This window comes from Physeter macrocephalus, chromosome 18 (assembly GCF_002837175.3).
Source record: "Physeter macrocephalus isolate SW-GA chromosome 18, ASM283717v5, whole genome shotgun sequence".
Taxonomy (NCBI): domain Eukaryota; kingdom Metazoa; phylum Chordata; class Mammalia; order Artiodactyla; family Physeteridae; genus Physeter; species Physeter macrocephalus.
The window spans coordinates 43589573-43604990 of NC_041231.1; the positions used below are offsets into that span (position 1 = coordinate 43589573).

At 44.4% G+C, this 15418-nt stretch overlaps 1 protein-coding gene across 3 annotated transcripts in view; it reads left to right on the forward strand.

The window, feature by feature from the left end:
- CDC25A (cell division cycle 25A) overlaps positions 1-14842 on the forward strand; it is a 23811-nt gene extending 8969 nt beyond the window's left edge. For 2 of the 3 annotated variants that reach the window (XM_007101253.3, XM_007101254.4), the window contains exons 7-15: positions 133-267; positions 780-854; positions 3994-4167; positions 8964-9062; positions 11105-11167; positions 11255-11353; positions 12053-12183; positions 13882-13993; positions 14204-14842. In XM_007101253.3, coding sequence (XP_007101315.2) covers positions 133-267; positions 780-854; positions 3994-4167; positions 8964-9062; positions 11105-11167; positions 11255-11353; positions 12053-12183; positions 13882-13993; positions 14204-14344 — 1029 coding nt within the window. In that variant the 3' untranslated portion in view covers positions 14345-14842. The remainder of the gene's footprint in view (positions 1-132; positions 268-779; positions 855-3993; positions 4168-8963; positions 9063-11104; positions 11168-11254; positions 11354-12052; positions 12184-13881; positions 13994-14203) is intronic. The other variant, XM_024123989.3, reaches the window with a different exon arrangement.
- Positions 14843-15418: the final 576 nt, after the last annotated feature.

Sequence of the window (15418 nt, forward strand, 5' to 3'; positions counted from 1 at the left end):
GCATGTGGGATCTTCCCGGACCGGGGCACGAACCCGTGTCCCCTGCATTGGCAGGCAGACTCTCAACCACTGCACCACCAGGGAAGCCCAAAGCTGATTATTTATTAACAAGCCATGAATTGTGTCTTGTAGCTTTCCTCAAATGAAAGAGATGGTAGTGAACCAGGGCATTTCACTCCTTTTTTTATGCCCCAGTCACCTGTGACTGCCACTTTGTCTGATGAGGATGATGGCTTCATGGATCTTCTCGATGGAGAGAATCTGAAGGTACTATGTGTGTGTGTTTTCCCATCCATTTTACTAACTACCCTGGAGAGAAGTCATCTGAAAAAGAACAGTGATCCCCCAACTGGCGGGTATTTTTATTCATTTGTTGGGAATTTATTGAGGCTCTGCTTCTAGCCTGATTAAATCCTATGGAGGAGTTCAAAAGAAGACACTGATGTGATCCTTCTTACCCTGAAGGAGCTGACAATCCATTTTTCTGGCAAGAGATATGAATCAGGAACAGTGGAAGAATAGCTGCCACGTGGTGTAAAGCTGAGGAGAACAGGGTGTCTCCTCACGGTCCCTCAGGGGCATACCTTTAGCTATGCTCAGATACCCGGACTGTTAAGTGTTACTCTTTTCTGACCTTAAAAGGTTGGGGACGGGGAAGGGGGTGAACATTAGAATGCTTCCTATCCAGGTCTTTCTGGTATTTTGCAGGAAGAATTCTAAAGCATTTAAACTAATGTTGTCTCTGCTGGACCTTTGTGATGCAGTTTTTCTTTGTTTAGAATGATGACGAGACCCCGTCCTGCATGGCAAGCCTCTGGACAGCTCCCCTTGTCATGAGAAGAACTACAAACCTGGTAAGTCCCGGTGTGTCTAGAGGGAGCCACAGGAATCAAAATTGTTTCTTTTGAGATTCTGTGGTTGGGTCTATGGGCCTTCCCTTGACTGATCACTAGTGTTTCCTGGTGTTAATGCACACTGTTTTTTCAAGTTTGTTTGTTTGGAGTTTTTTTGTTTTGTTTTTGTCCTCATTGGTGTGTGAGGAAGTCTGGGTAATATAAAATGCATGCAGTTCTTGTTTTTATAATTTCTAGTTCATCTCAACTGTTCTTGGTCAGTTAATGTCTTTTCTATACAACTCTGACCTCTCTATTAACTTCTTTAAGATCACTGGATAATGCTGGAAAATATCTGCTAAATTGAATTTAAGAGACTCAGTTATTCTCCAACTCTGTCAGATTTGGTATGAGCTTAGATTTTAACTGACAGCTTCATGGGTGAGCAGTTTGTATCTGACAAGGAATTTGATCTCAGGCAGCAGGAATAGAAAGACTTCTGCTACAGGTACCATCTGTACCCACCCAGCCGATGGCTCTGTAGCAGATAGCGCTATCCTTCCTTAGGAGTGTTGACTGCCAGAACATAAAAAGGAGATGCTAGCCCTGCCCTGTTCTGATGGGGAAGGAGAGAACACACTGGATTACCATACTGTTTTATTTTCCACAGCTGAGAGAATATGGAGAGACTGGAGCACATTCAGAGAACACCCAGTAGAAGGAGGAGACTCAGACTGTGATAGATATTATGGACTGGTTTAAAAATTTGGGGGCTTCCCTGGTGGCGCAGTGGTTGGGAGTCCACCTGCCAATGCAGGGGACGCGGGTTCGTGCCCCAGTCCGGGAGGATCCCACATGCCGCGGAGCGGCTGAGCCTGTGAGCCATGGCCGCTGGGCCTGCGCGTCTGGAGCCTGTGCTCCGCAACGGGAGAGGCCCGCGTACCGCAAAAAAAAAAAAAGAAAAAGAAAAAGTTGGGACAGAAAGGCTTCATTTGAAGAGGAATTAATTAGTGTGTTTTTTTTTTTTTTTTTTTTTTTTGGCCTTGCTGTGCGGCTTGCAGGATCTTAGTTCCCCGACCAGGGACTGAAAGCACCAAATCCTAACCACTAAACTGCCAGGGAATTCCCTGAAAAAACCTTCTCAATTTGAAGCCTTTAGTCTGAAGACTGTTTACTTTTTTTGTTGTTGTTTGTTTGTTTACTTTTTTATATCATTCTCATTTATTTACATTCCTTAGCATCAGCACACTTGGCAAACAACAGTAACTCACAAAATGTCTCTCTCTCTATATATATATATATATATATTTTTTTTTTTTTTTTTTTTTTTTTTTAATTTTTTTAATATCCACCTATCTATATAGACTGTAGACTTCTGTTTCCATCAGGGACACTTTCAAACAAAGTCAGACCTAAGGCTGTGCCTGTACAGGAACATATCCTCATTTATGCAAACACCTAGGGAAAGTGAGATAGTATCACAATACAAATACAGTTACACACCCTTAGGTATACATATAAATTGATAAGTATATTTTTAAGTATCAGTGCCCCTGAACTATAAATATGGAACAAATGAACTACAGTCTTGAAGCCACTTACACATTATAGTAGATTAATGTGCAAAGCTTTGAGGGAATAGGCTACCCCAATACAAATGTTATGATGAAATTTACTAGGCCCTTTTGAAAGACAAAATTATATACAGTGTGAGAATGCTTAGGAAATGGCTATCAGTTTTATAAGTTGGATTTAAAAATCATGAATAGTATGTGTGGGCCCTTCACTGTGGGGGGTTTCCTTTCACAAACATAGTAGACTCAATTGCCAGGGGCTGAGTGGGAACTGGGGTTTCTGCCCTTGAGGAGCTTACAGTTCCTCTGAGATCCTATTGAAAGCAGTAGGCCCTCTTCCCCCAAATGCTTCCAGCTCTCCTAGGTAAAAAACAACAATACAAAACTGACCTTGCTTTTCTGAACAACATACTGTTAAAATAAATTTCTGTTAAAATAAACTTCAGAAAAATAAGGGGAAAATCCTTGGTCTCTAGGAGAGCCAGTGTGGGAGTGACACACTTGCTGGGGGACTATCAGGAACATTTCAAAGAAGAGGCAACACTGAAATTTTAGTATCAGCTTTGAAGGGAGTAGTTTACAGGGTATGAAAGGGCATTCAGCACAGAAGGAAAAGCCCTGCCAAGGAATACTGAGTTGTGAACAGGCTGAGATGAGTTTAGAGAGCTGAAGTCTGTCTCTACCACTAGTCAGGTGGGCTGCCCTCAAACTCTGAGAAATTAGTCTTTAAAAAAGATCAAGTACTATAGCACATATTTCTGTATTTCCTTTGGCTTTGTAAGTCTTGAATTAAAATGCTCTGGTACAATCCAGAAAGAAAAACAACCAAGTAGAGAGAAGGACTTTTGAACACAGTTTTTTTTGTTGTTGTTGTTTGTTTGTTTTTGCGGTACGTGGGCCTCTCACTGTTGTGGCCTCTCCTGTTGCGGAGCACAGGCTCCGGACACGCAGGCTCAGTGGCCATGGCTCACGGGCCCAGTCGCTCGGCGGCATGTGGGATCTTCCCGGACTGGGGCACGAACCCGTGTCCCCTGCATCGGCAGGCGGACTCTCCACCACTGCGCCCCCACGGAAGCCCCTGAACACAGTTTTGAAGGCACCCCTGCCCCCTGCAAACTTAGACTCAACTCTATTTTACCACCTTTAACTAGCTCTGATTTATAGTATAATCCAGCTACCTCACACCCTTCTGGATTAAGGTGGGCTGTTAAAGCCTGTTCAAGCTGCTCGAGCAAAGTACAAGTAATAAACTAGAAGGGAAGAGGAAGTCAAAAATATGTCCCTGGCTGGAAGGTAGCAGTTATTTGACTCTTAGGACCCTGTGCAGACAGTAGGCTTTTGAAGGCATGGATAGTCTTCCTCATTTCCATATAATGTCAGCTTTAGAACATGTTCATTGAACACCATGGACTTGGTGTCTACAATGTGCCAGGGACTAGATAAATGGACAGTGTCTGTTTCCTAATTTAGGACGGATCAATCTTAAACCATCCCAGGAAGTCCTTGGTCTATTCCCTTTACCATTCAAGTAAGTATATGTTAATGAAATACATTAAATGGGTCTCTTTCCCCCCCACCCCGCCAAGGGCAATCGTTGCAAGCTGTTTGACTCCCCTTCCACGTGTAGCTCCACCATCCTGTCAACATTGAAAAGACCAGACCGATCGCAAGAGGAGTCCCCACGTGGAAATAGGAAGCGGAGGAAGAGCGTGGCTGGGGTCAGTCCTGAAGAGGCAGCTAGTCCAAAGAAGCCCCAGGAGGTTAGTTTTGCGGGTTCTTTTTTGCTCAAGGACTGTGATATTGTACCTTTCAGTTCTAAATTGTCCATTTGATTCTTTTTCTTTGCTGAGACTTGCTGTTCTTGTTTCTCATTTGTTTCAATCATGTTCATAATTGCCTGTTGAAGCATTTTTACAATGGCTACTTTAAAATCCTTGTCAGGCAATTCCAACGTCTGTTTCTGGTGTGGCTTTCTGTTGATTGTCGTTTCCTATTCAAGCTGAGATTTTCCTGGTTCTTGGTATGACAAGTGATTTTTCAGTTATATCTATATTCTTTGGGTATTATGAGGCTATGTAACTCTTCTGTTTTAGCAGTCAGTCCTCTGGTACTACAGGAAGGTGGGGATGGCAGTTCAGGTTCCCTTGATATGCCACCTAGGGTGGGGCAAGCCTCATGTTTGCTGGGCAGGATTGGGAGATCAGGCTCCTTTCTAGGCCTCTACTGACACCATCCCAGTGGAGTAGAGATTGGGACACTTAAGTACAGCTGGGCAGGGGTGGAAGTCTAAGCTCCCTACTTGTTGGGCCATGGAGTAGGGCTATAAATTTTTTTCCTTGGTGTTAGTTTTAATTTTTCTTGTGTCCTGTTCTATGTAGATCTATAAATTTCCCACTACTTGAGGTTTGTCTCACAACTTTGTAGTGTTTTTCATTGTCACTTAGTTCTAGGTATTTTAGTTCTTTTATTTCCTTGTGATAAGAACTCTTAGGATTTATTCTCAACAACTTTCATATATACCATACAGCAGGCTTAACTATAGTCATCATGTTGTACATTACATCCCTGGTACTTATTTATATTATAACTGGAAGTTTGTACGTTTTGACCACCTTCATCCAATCCCCCTCCCCCACTGCCTGCCTCTGGTAACCACAAATCTGATCTCTTTTTCTGAGTTTGGTTTTTGTTTTGGTGGTTGTAGTGATGGTTTGTATTGTGTTTTTTAAGTTTTTTCATTCCTCATATAAGTGATGTCATATAGTTATTTGTCTTTCTCTGTCTGACTTATTTCAGTTTCACTTGGCATAATGCCCTCAAGGTCCCATCCATGTTGTCGCAAATGGCAGGATTTCCTTCTTTTTGTATGGCTGAGTAATAATCCATTGTGTGTGTGTGTGTATGTGTGTGTGTCACAACTTTGTTATTCATTCATCCATCAATGAACACTTAGGTTATTTCCATTTCTTGGCTATTATAAATAATGCTGCTCTAAACATGGGGGTGCAGATATCTCTTTGACATAGTGTTTTCGTTTCCTTCTAATATATTCCCAGATGTGGAATTGTTGGCTCCTAGTTAGTTCTGTTTTTGGTTTGCTTTTTTTTCTTTTTTTTTCTGTTTGCTGCACTGCGCAGCAGGTGGGCTGTTAGTTCCTTGACCAGGGATCGAACCCATGCCCCCTGCATTGGAAGCACAGATTCTTAACCACTAGACCTCCAGGGACGTCCCTATTTTCAATTTTTTTGAGGAACGTCCATACTGTTTCCCATAGTGGCCATCCCACTTTACATTCCCACCAATATTGTACAAAGGTTTCCTTTTCTTCACATCCTTGCCAACACTTGTTCTTGTTTTTGTTGTTGTTGTTGTTTGTTTTTGGCATCACCACGGGGACTGTGGGATCTTAGTTCCCGACCAGGGATTGAACCTGGACCCCCAGCAGTGAAAGTGTGGAGTCCTAACCACTGGACCACCAGGGAGTTCCCTCTTTTTTTTTTTCATTTTTATTTATTTACTTATTTATTTATTTATGGCTCCATTGGGTCTTTGTTGATGCATGCGGGCTTTCTCTAGTTGCGTCGAGCAGGGGCTACTCTTCATTGTGGTTCTTGGGCTTCTCGTTGCGGTAGCTTCTCTTGTTGCAGAGCACAGGCTCTAGGCCCGCGGGCTTCAGTAGTTGTGGCTCTCAGGCTCTAGAGCGCAGGCTCAGTAGTTGTGGCACAGGGGCTTAGTTGCTCTGCGGCATGTGTGTTCTTCCCGGACCAGGGCTCGAACCCATGTACCCTGCACTGGTGGGCGGATTCTTAACCACTGCACCACCAGGGAAGTCCCCCTCTTGTCTTTTTGATGATAGACATTCTTATAGTCATGAAGTGATATCTCATTGTACAATAGTTTGATTTTCATTTCCCTAAACGATTAGTGATATTGATCATCTTTTCATGTACCTGTTGGCCGTTTGTGTATCTTTGGGGAAATGTCTATTCAGGTCCTTTGCCTACTTTTTTTTTTTTTTTTTTTTTTTGCGGTACGCGGGCCTCTCACTGCTGTGGCCTCTCCCTCTGTGGAGCACAGGCTCCAGATGCGCAGGCTCAGCGGCCATAGCTCACGGGCCCAGCTGCTCTGCGGCATGTGGGACCTTCCCAGACCAGGGCACAAACCCGCGTCCCCTGCATCGGCAGGCGGACTCTCAACCACTGCGCCACCAGGGAAGCCCAAACCAGATTATTTTAAAGATGCAGATGTAGAGAATGGACTTGAGGACACAGGGAGGGGAAGGATAAGCTGGGATGTAGTGAGAGAGAAGCATTGACATATATACACTACCAAATGTAAAATAGATAGCTAGTGGGAAGCAGCTGCATAGCACAGGGAGATCAGCTCGGTGCTTTGTGACCACCTAGAGGGGTGGGATAGGGAGGGTGGAAGGGAGACGCAAGAGGGAGGGGACATGGGGATATATGTATACCTATAGCTGATTCACTTTGTTGTACAGCAGAAACTAATACAACATTATAAAGCAATTACACTCCAATAAAGATGTTAAAAAAAACAGATTGTTTTTTCGCTATTAAGTTGTATGGATTCCTTATATATTTTGGATATTAACCTCTTATCACGTAATATGGTTTGCAAATATTTTTTCCAATTCTGTAGGTTGTCTTTGCATTTTGTTGATTCCTTTTAATGGTCAGAAGCTTTTTAGTTTGATGTAGTCTCAATTATTTTTTATTTTGTTGCTTGTGCCTTAGGGGTGAAATCTTAAAAAGTCATGGCCAAGACCCATATCAAGGAGCTTTTTTCCTGTGTTTTCTTCTAGGAGTTTATGGTTTCCTGTCTCACATTTAAGTCTTTAAGCCATTTCAAGTTATTTTTTGTGAGTAGTGTAAGATAGGGGTCTAATTTCATTCTTTCACATGTTTATATTCCATTTTTCCAGCATGATTTATTGAAAAGACTGATCTTCTCTTCATTGAGCATTCTTGGCTCCCTTGTCAAATACTAGTTGATGGTATTTATACAATTTATTTTGTAAACATGCACTTTCACTTTTCTTGTGGACTTGCTGGGTCCTAGGCTAGGCATGTGTTTAGCTTTAGCAGACACTGCCATATAGCTTTCCAAAGTGGTTGTTCAGTCAGCCCTCCGTATCTGGGGGCTCCGCATCCATGGATTTAACCAACTTTGCAATGCATTCTTACTGAGCACTAGTTGTACTACGTGTCATTTTATATGAGCATCCTTGGGTGTCCTGAAACCAATCTCACAGATACCGAGGGCTGGCTGTACTCACAACAGTGTGTGAGAGTTCCAGTTCTTCCACATGCTTACCAGTAGTATCCAGTGTTGTTCATCCCTTTAACTTTAGCCATTCTGGTGAGTGTGTAGTATCTGATTTTAACTTGCATTTCCCTGATAGTTGTTTTTCTTGGTCTTAGATTTTCTTCTCTATTACTCAGCCAAGTTTCTAGCCCATATTTCTATTGGGTTGTCTCTTATTTGTGGGAATGCTTTATATATTCAGAGATGAATCTTTTACTGAGATGAATGCATATCTGCCCACTCTGGCTTGCCTGTTCTTACCTAATCTTGTTGTTTTGATGAACAGAATTTCTTGATTTTTTTTTTTAAACATGTTTTAATTTATCAGTCTTTTTATGTTTAGTGTTTTTTGTGTACTGCTTAAGAAATCCTGGGACTTCCCTGGTGGTCCAGTGGCTAGGACTCCACATTCCCAATGCGGGGGACCTGGTTCGATCCTTGTTCAGGCAGCTAGATCCCACATGCCGCAGCCAAGAGTTTGCATGCCACAACTAAGACCTGGTGCAGCCAAATAAATAAATATAAAATACACTAAGTGTATAAAAGAAATCCTTACTTCCCCACGATTAGCCCTTTTGACGTGTCCTTTGAAATATGAGTGCTTCCTTGCTACTAAGGACAAAGTGTTCCAGGTTTATCTTGTACATTTCTTGTCCCAGCCTGGAGTCAATCAAAAAGCTCTGGTTTCTTTTAGTGGAAAATACAGTTGACCCTTGAACAACATGGGTTTGAACTGTGAAGATCCCCTTATATGCAGATTTTTTTCAATAAATACATACTGTGGTATTGCACAATCTGTGGTTGGTTGAATTCGGGGATGTGAGATGGTGGCCCTAACCCCCGTGTTGTTCAGGGGTCAGCTGTATTATTTAGAGCGCACACTGACCTAGGGGCTACTTACTGCAACCCTGGAGCTTCTCAGTGAGTAGAGCTAAGAAATACTTTTTTTAGACTTAGCTCTAATTTTAATCCTCCTCTTTTTTAAAAAAAAGAAAAAAAGGAAGTTTCAGAGCAATTCAGTTAGAATTGAATTCAGTTCAAATAATAGTATACCTAGTCAGTAACCCATATTCTTCTTTTCACCCTAGATTCAGTCAAATAAGAAAGGTATCCTTTTGCTAAATATGGATGTTAACATTTCAGTCTCTTCTTCCTGACATGTTCCAGGTGAATGTTTTCATAAGTTCTGTTCAGAAGCCTGGCCTCATTCTCCACCTTTGATTTGTTACAGATTCTACATCAGTCTTTATGCCTGGTATCTTCCCCAAAAGGGACCATTGAGAATATTTTGGATAATGACCCAAGGGACCTTATAGGAGACTTCTCCAAGGTAATTGCATGCAGAACTGCTCTGTGATGCTGATGCAGGATTGGCAGGGGGGTACCTAAAACGCCCCCCCCAGCCTTCCTCCTTCTCTGAAGTGGCTCCTGGGGTTCCCCCCACCCCACCCCACCCCACCAAGGGGATGCAGTTTGAAATTTTTTTTTAAGATAAGGAAACACATTCATGATCAGGTGTATCTCAGTCTCTGTGGGACTATAGACCTTACTGGTGCTGGTCAGAGGTTTCAAGTAAGGAGCCACCCCCCAGCCGCCTTGACACCAACCCAAAGACCAGGCTCTCTGGGAACTGTGTTTGTGATTATAAAAGCAGTACTGCAGAAAAGTGTAAAGAAGCAGAAATAAACCTCTAGCTTCACTGTATATCAAAAGGTCCTCTTAGAATGTTGAGGATTGAGACTAAATTTCTCCATTGTCCAGAGGAGCATGGCCCTCGAGGGAAAAGGCCCTCAGGGAGGTCCAGAAGAAGGTCTGCTGATGGCCTGATACAGGTTGGCTGCCTTTGAGCTGTGGTGAAATGTGACACATTCCTGTGTCAGTAGTAGCTTGTTTAGCCACATATGACTTGAAGGTCCCCAGACCTGTCTTTTACGTATTAATGTAGCTAACATTTATGGAAACGCTTATTATGTGTAAGGCAAAGATTCCAAAATGAGACACAGTTCCTTCCCTCAAAACACTTAACATATGGTCAGTAAGACATCATGCCACATGGACATATACCACATGTATCACATGGTAGTTTGAAGTAAACATCAGTGCAATGAAAGCAGCAGACTAAGAAATAAAAGGGTTGTCTCAGTCTCAGCTAGGCAATTGGGGAAGGTTTGGATCTGGGCTAGATATTTCAACCAGGTGGGAGAAATAAGTGGATTAAAAATAGAAGACAATGGGGAGGGGGAAGGGTAAACTGGGAGGAAGTAAGAGAGTGGCATGGACTTACATATACTACCAAATGTAAAACAGATAGCTGGTGGGAAGCAGCCGCATAGCACAGGGAGATCAGCTTGGTGCTTTGTGACCACCTAGAGGGGTAGGGAGGGTGGGAGGGAGACGCAAGAGGGAGGGGATATGGGGATATATGTATACATATAGCTGATTCACTTCATTGTACAGTGGAAACTAACACACCATTGTAAGGCAATTATACTCCAATAAAGATGTTAAAAAATAAATAAAATTAAATAAAATTTTAAAAAAATAGAAGACAGTTCTAGTCTGAAGGGAAGAGCAAGCCAAGACCTGAGTGTGGTGTGTCCTTGCTGGTAGAAGCTTGCACCTGAATTGAAGCTGTTGGTTGTGTTTGTCATAATGACCCCACACATGGCCACGGGATTGGGTGAGCACTTGACTTGGCCAGTCCGCCCTAGTGAGTAATTACTGATGTGCCCGTCCTTCTCCCTCAAGGCTGGGCCCAGCCTCACTCATTCCACCTCCAATGTCTAGCACCATGCTGGACATAGCAGGTGCTCAGTAAACAATGAAGTCAGGGCCTCCCTCGTGGCGCAGTGGTTGCGCGTCCGCCTGCCGATGCAGGGGAACCGGGTTCGCGCCCCGGTGTGGGAGGATCCCACGTGCCGGCGGCAGAGGAAGGCCCGCGTACCACAAAAAAAAAAAAAAAAAAAAAAAAAAACAGAAAAAAAAAGCAATGAAGTCATTCCTCTCTGTGTCCTTTATGTGCTGCACACAGTCTGGCTGCTGAGGTGAGGGTTCCTAACAAAAGCAGGAGAAAAAGGAAATCACCTGAGGTTTCTGTATTCAAGTCTGGCTTACCAGCTGGCTAACCTTGGACAAGGTACCTAGCTTTGAAATGGAAATGGGGATAATGTGCCTCATAGGTCTGTGTGAAAATTCAATGTCAGGATATTAATGAAGTACCTAGACAAGTAACCAACATATTCTATTAGATTAATGTTTGGTGGTTTTTTTTAAGCTGACTCTTACCAGGAAGGCAAGCAATATAAAAATGTTGCATTCTTAAGCTTTTGGATTTGCTAAGTATTTCTCTCTCTCTTTCTCTCTCTCTTTAAGTGTTACCTCTTTCATACAGTTGCTGGAAAGCATCAGGATTTAAAATACATCTCTCCAGAAATTGTAAGTCATCCTTTTGGAACCCGCCACACATGGAATCTATGTGTTCCTGGCAGCCAGAGTTGATTCTCCTTGGCTCTCTCTCCACAGATAGCGTCTGTTTTGAGTGGCAAGTTTGCCAACCTCATTAAAGAGTTTGTTATCATTGACTGCCGATACCCATATGAATATGAGGGAGGCCACATCAAGGTATGGATTCCTGAGGCTTGTGGGCAAGCCCTGCTGTTGTGGGAGGCATAGCAAGAACCCTGGACAGCATCTGTGATTTTTTTTTTTTTTAAAGGGGGAGGTGACACGTGGCTGCTCATTATAATGCTCACATGCTGGTTATGAGAATTGTAAAAAGAAGCGGTGGGTGTGAAAGGCATTTGACTCCTGGTACACTGAAAGAATGTTCCCTGGTCTGCACTAATCTCTACCACACTGTACGGCAACTGCTTCCTGTTCTGTCCCACAGGCCATCACCATCACCATCAGGGGCATTTCTAAATGGTACCCACTGACTTCTAAGCCATGCCTGGACATGAAGCCATGAGGAGAAGCCAGTCTCTGGCAACATGTCCCAGTCTGTGCCAAGCCTAGTGATGCCTCTTACATTTATAGTTGCCTGGTTAGGTGGGTGTTGGAACACACTTTCCCAGGAAGAAAGTAATTAGTTGTGCCCTTTTAATCTTTTCACCAATAATATAGTGTTGAAATACGGTAAGGAGGTACTTTAAATACAGTGTTAGTGTTTGCCACTGTCATGGCCGTTAAAGTCCCGGGCATTCACAGATACCACTCATACAGTGCACACAGTCATAACAGAATTTGAGGTGCCCATTTGAAGACCACTCTTGAAGAATCATTACTGCGAGTGTGAAATGTGAGTCTCTGGTGCCTTCACAGGGTGCAGTGAACTTGCACATGGAAGAGGAGGTTGAAGACTTCTTACTCAAGAAGCCCATCGTATCTACGGATGGCAAGCGTGTCATCGTGGTGTTCCACTGCGAGTTTTCTTCTGAGCGAGGCCCTCGCATGTGAGTGGGCTCCAGGGCATGGCCCCCATGGTGCTTTTGTGGGACAGCCTGTTGCACATCGAATGTCATTTTCATGCCTTAGCCTACACACATGGTGTGTAAATACCTAGTTTTGTAAAAGTATCAATTCATGTGTAACAGGTATTCTCTCAAATCCTTACCTGTTTGGAGTCAGTTGATTTCATGAACAGCTTCCTGGAGTGTAGTTTATAGGCTTGCCCTAACAGTTTCACAGTAGTCGTCGTGGAGGGCTTTCTGGCTTTCCCAGTCCAGCCTGTGACATAGGTGTTCCCTGTGCAACATCCCCCGAGGATCTGGCCTCTGCTTCATCACCCCCACTCCTGAGTTAGTCCTGGCTACTTCTGGGCATGGCTCACTGTCCAACCTTCCTTTGTATTGAATTAAACTCTGGCTCTTCCAGTTTCCCCCACTGTCCTTATTTCTACCTATGGGGCTACTGTTCTCAGGTGACATCCTTCAGGTACAGTGTGGTTGCTTCTTATGCAAATGCCAGAAAAGTGTGATGTCCTCTCTGCAAAACTTGATGTGATGCTCTCGAACACTTGTCAAATCCACGTTTGCAAAGGAGTGGGTTATGTTACCTTCACGTTATCGCCACATTAGAGGTGAAAAGAAATGCCGCCCGCCCCCCACCCGCATCCCCACCCCTTATTAATAAGAACTTCTGTTAGGGCTTTGGTGACTAAGGCCCTGTTATAGTTTACTACAAAGATAAGTTTTATACCAAAATAAGTGAAAGTATAATTACAATAAAATAACATCACTTCAGATTTAAAATAATACTCTGATGCTCTAACAACATCTTTCCACACTCTCACTAATGGTGACAGGACTGGTTCTGAAAATGTGGTCAGAAGTGAGTGGTGGTATTAAAAAGCTACGGGGAGGGCCAAACAGCTGCCCATCTGTGCTAGGTCCCTTCAGAAAGGACTGCCAGCCTGGATGTGTCAGGTGCTATTGAGGCAACGAAGGTACAGCAGTGAGCAAACAGGACTGACCTGCCACAGGGGAGGTCCCAGTGGAGAGACAGAAGATGGTTGTGACAAATGCTGAGCAAACAGGGACAGAAGTGGCAGGGAACAGTGCAGCTTCACTAGGAGGTTCCAAGAGAGACTTTTCTCGTGGGTCTGGGTTCAAGTTCTTGTGCCACCTTTTTATTTGGAACCATTTCAAGCCCAGAAAGAGTGCATGTTTCCCCTGATTTCATCGACTGGTGATATTTTGCTGCATTTGCACACACATAACTACAAGAGTATGCAGTACACTACACAATAGTCCATTTTAGTACAGGATACAAGTAGGTGCCCTGAGACAGGAGCAAAGCTCAGAAGGACGTAAGGGAGAAACACTGGTCGTGGAGGGTGGAGAACGCAGAGGCAAGCTGGCTGAGAAGCTGTCACCGAAGATTAGGTGCTGGTGGTGGCAGGGAAGATGCTGGGCAGAGATCAGTTGCTAGGGCTGTTTAACTTGAAAAGTTGGGAAGAGACCATCTACCTGCCAATAGAGGCAGTGGCACTGGTTGTGAACACTATTCCTGAAGATAACAGGTGGCCAGGAAATCACAAGTCAACACTGATTGTTTCCAAGAATGAAGGTAAAGTTGGGGAGATGTGTGTAAGGAACACTGCTTTCACTGCGTATAGCTAACCATGCTTTGGCTTTCCTTCCGCTTTATAGGTGCCGATATGTGAGAGAGAGAGATCGGCTTGGTAACGAGTACCCCAAACTCCACTACCCGGAGCTATATGTCCTGAAGGGCGGATATAAGGAGTTCTTCTTAAAATGCCAGGTAAGATGGACTCTCTGGAGGGCAGGGGCCGCCCCTCCACCCAGATGTCTGGTGGTCATGGGTGTTTCTTGCCAGGGGTCTGGGGATTTGTCCTGCACACAGAAGGGCCCTAGAACCTGCTGAGCAGAGTCTTGCAGCCCCTGGCAGGGAGGGCGCAGGAGTGTGCGTATGAAGCAGGTGTGCCCTGACTTCGTCCTGTCTTCCCGCCAGTCTCACTGCGAGCCCCCCAGTTACCGGCCCATGCACCACGAGGACTTTAAAGAAGACCTGAAGAAGTTCCGCACCAAGAGCCGGACCTGGGCTGGGGAAAAGAGCAAGAGAGAGATGTATAGCCGTCTGAAGAAGCTCTGAGGGTCTCAGTGCCAGACAGCAGCAGCCTGAGCCTCCCTCCCTACCCCCCTCCCCTCTTTGCTGCAGAGAAACTTGAGCAAAGGGGCCAGCCATGTGACATTTGGAGAGAAGGCCTGAGGCTTCCATGTCTTAAACCTACCTCCCACTCTCCCAGGGTTGGAGTCCAGAGCATCCTGCTGGCTCTTCTGTCCCTGTAAGTTGTCCTCCTTCTGCAACAGGACAGTCTGCCAAGGCTGTCACGTGCCACAGCACAGTTCCAAGCACCAAATCAAGATATTCTGACTCCTCATCCCCCACAGCTGGATGAGCCGCCTGGGCCTCGTTGGGCAATGGCCTTCTCTCCTGAGGGGAGAGGTAGGAGAGTCCAAGTGGAGAGAAGACTCACAAATGCTGCTGGCCAAATACCAAAGACAGCCTGCGAAGGAAAGGTCTTTGTGGGATAACCCATATCATTAATTTATTCAACTTTATCAGTCACTTTCTTTTCTTTCTTTTTTTGTAATCAACTCCTGGAGACTTTTATTTAACTGCTTCTTTAAGTTACAATACTGCCATCCTAGGTGGGGTTTTATCATCCCAGGGACTACCTCTGCCTTTAATTTTTTAAAAAAAAGAAAAAGGGAGGGGGAAGAAGAGGGACATGAGTGTGGGACAGAGAACTAGGCACTCTGTCACCCCCAGGAGGTGCTGCAGTACTGGGGCTGCTGCTATTTACAGCCAAGGACTGAGATACTGGTGGGAGCAGGCCCCAGACTCAGGCTTGGCTACAGGACATAAGCTAAACCTCCCAGACCTACCTCGAAAGCCCCTGAGATCTACTGGGGTGACCCTGCTTGCTGTGATGTTGCTGGTCTAGGAGTCACGGTCAGGAAAGCACTTGAGGAGGCTTCCATTGGGCCACCCCCAGGTCAGTCAGTGTTGGAACACGGTAGAGCAGGTATCCCAGTGTAGGCGGGCAGGGATGGGCAGCTCTGCCAGATAAGGGAAGGGAGTATATATTGAGTGTCTTTCTTCTATTACTCTGATACTCTTTGATTGCTTCTATTTTAATTTTTTAAAAATAGTCATTTTATG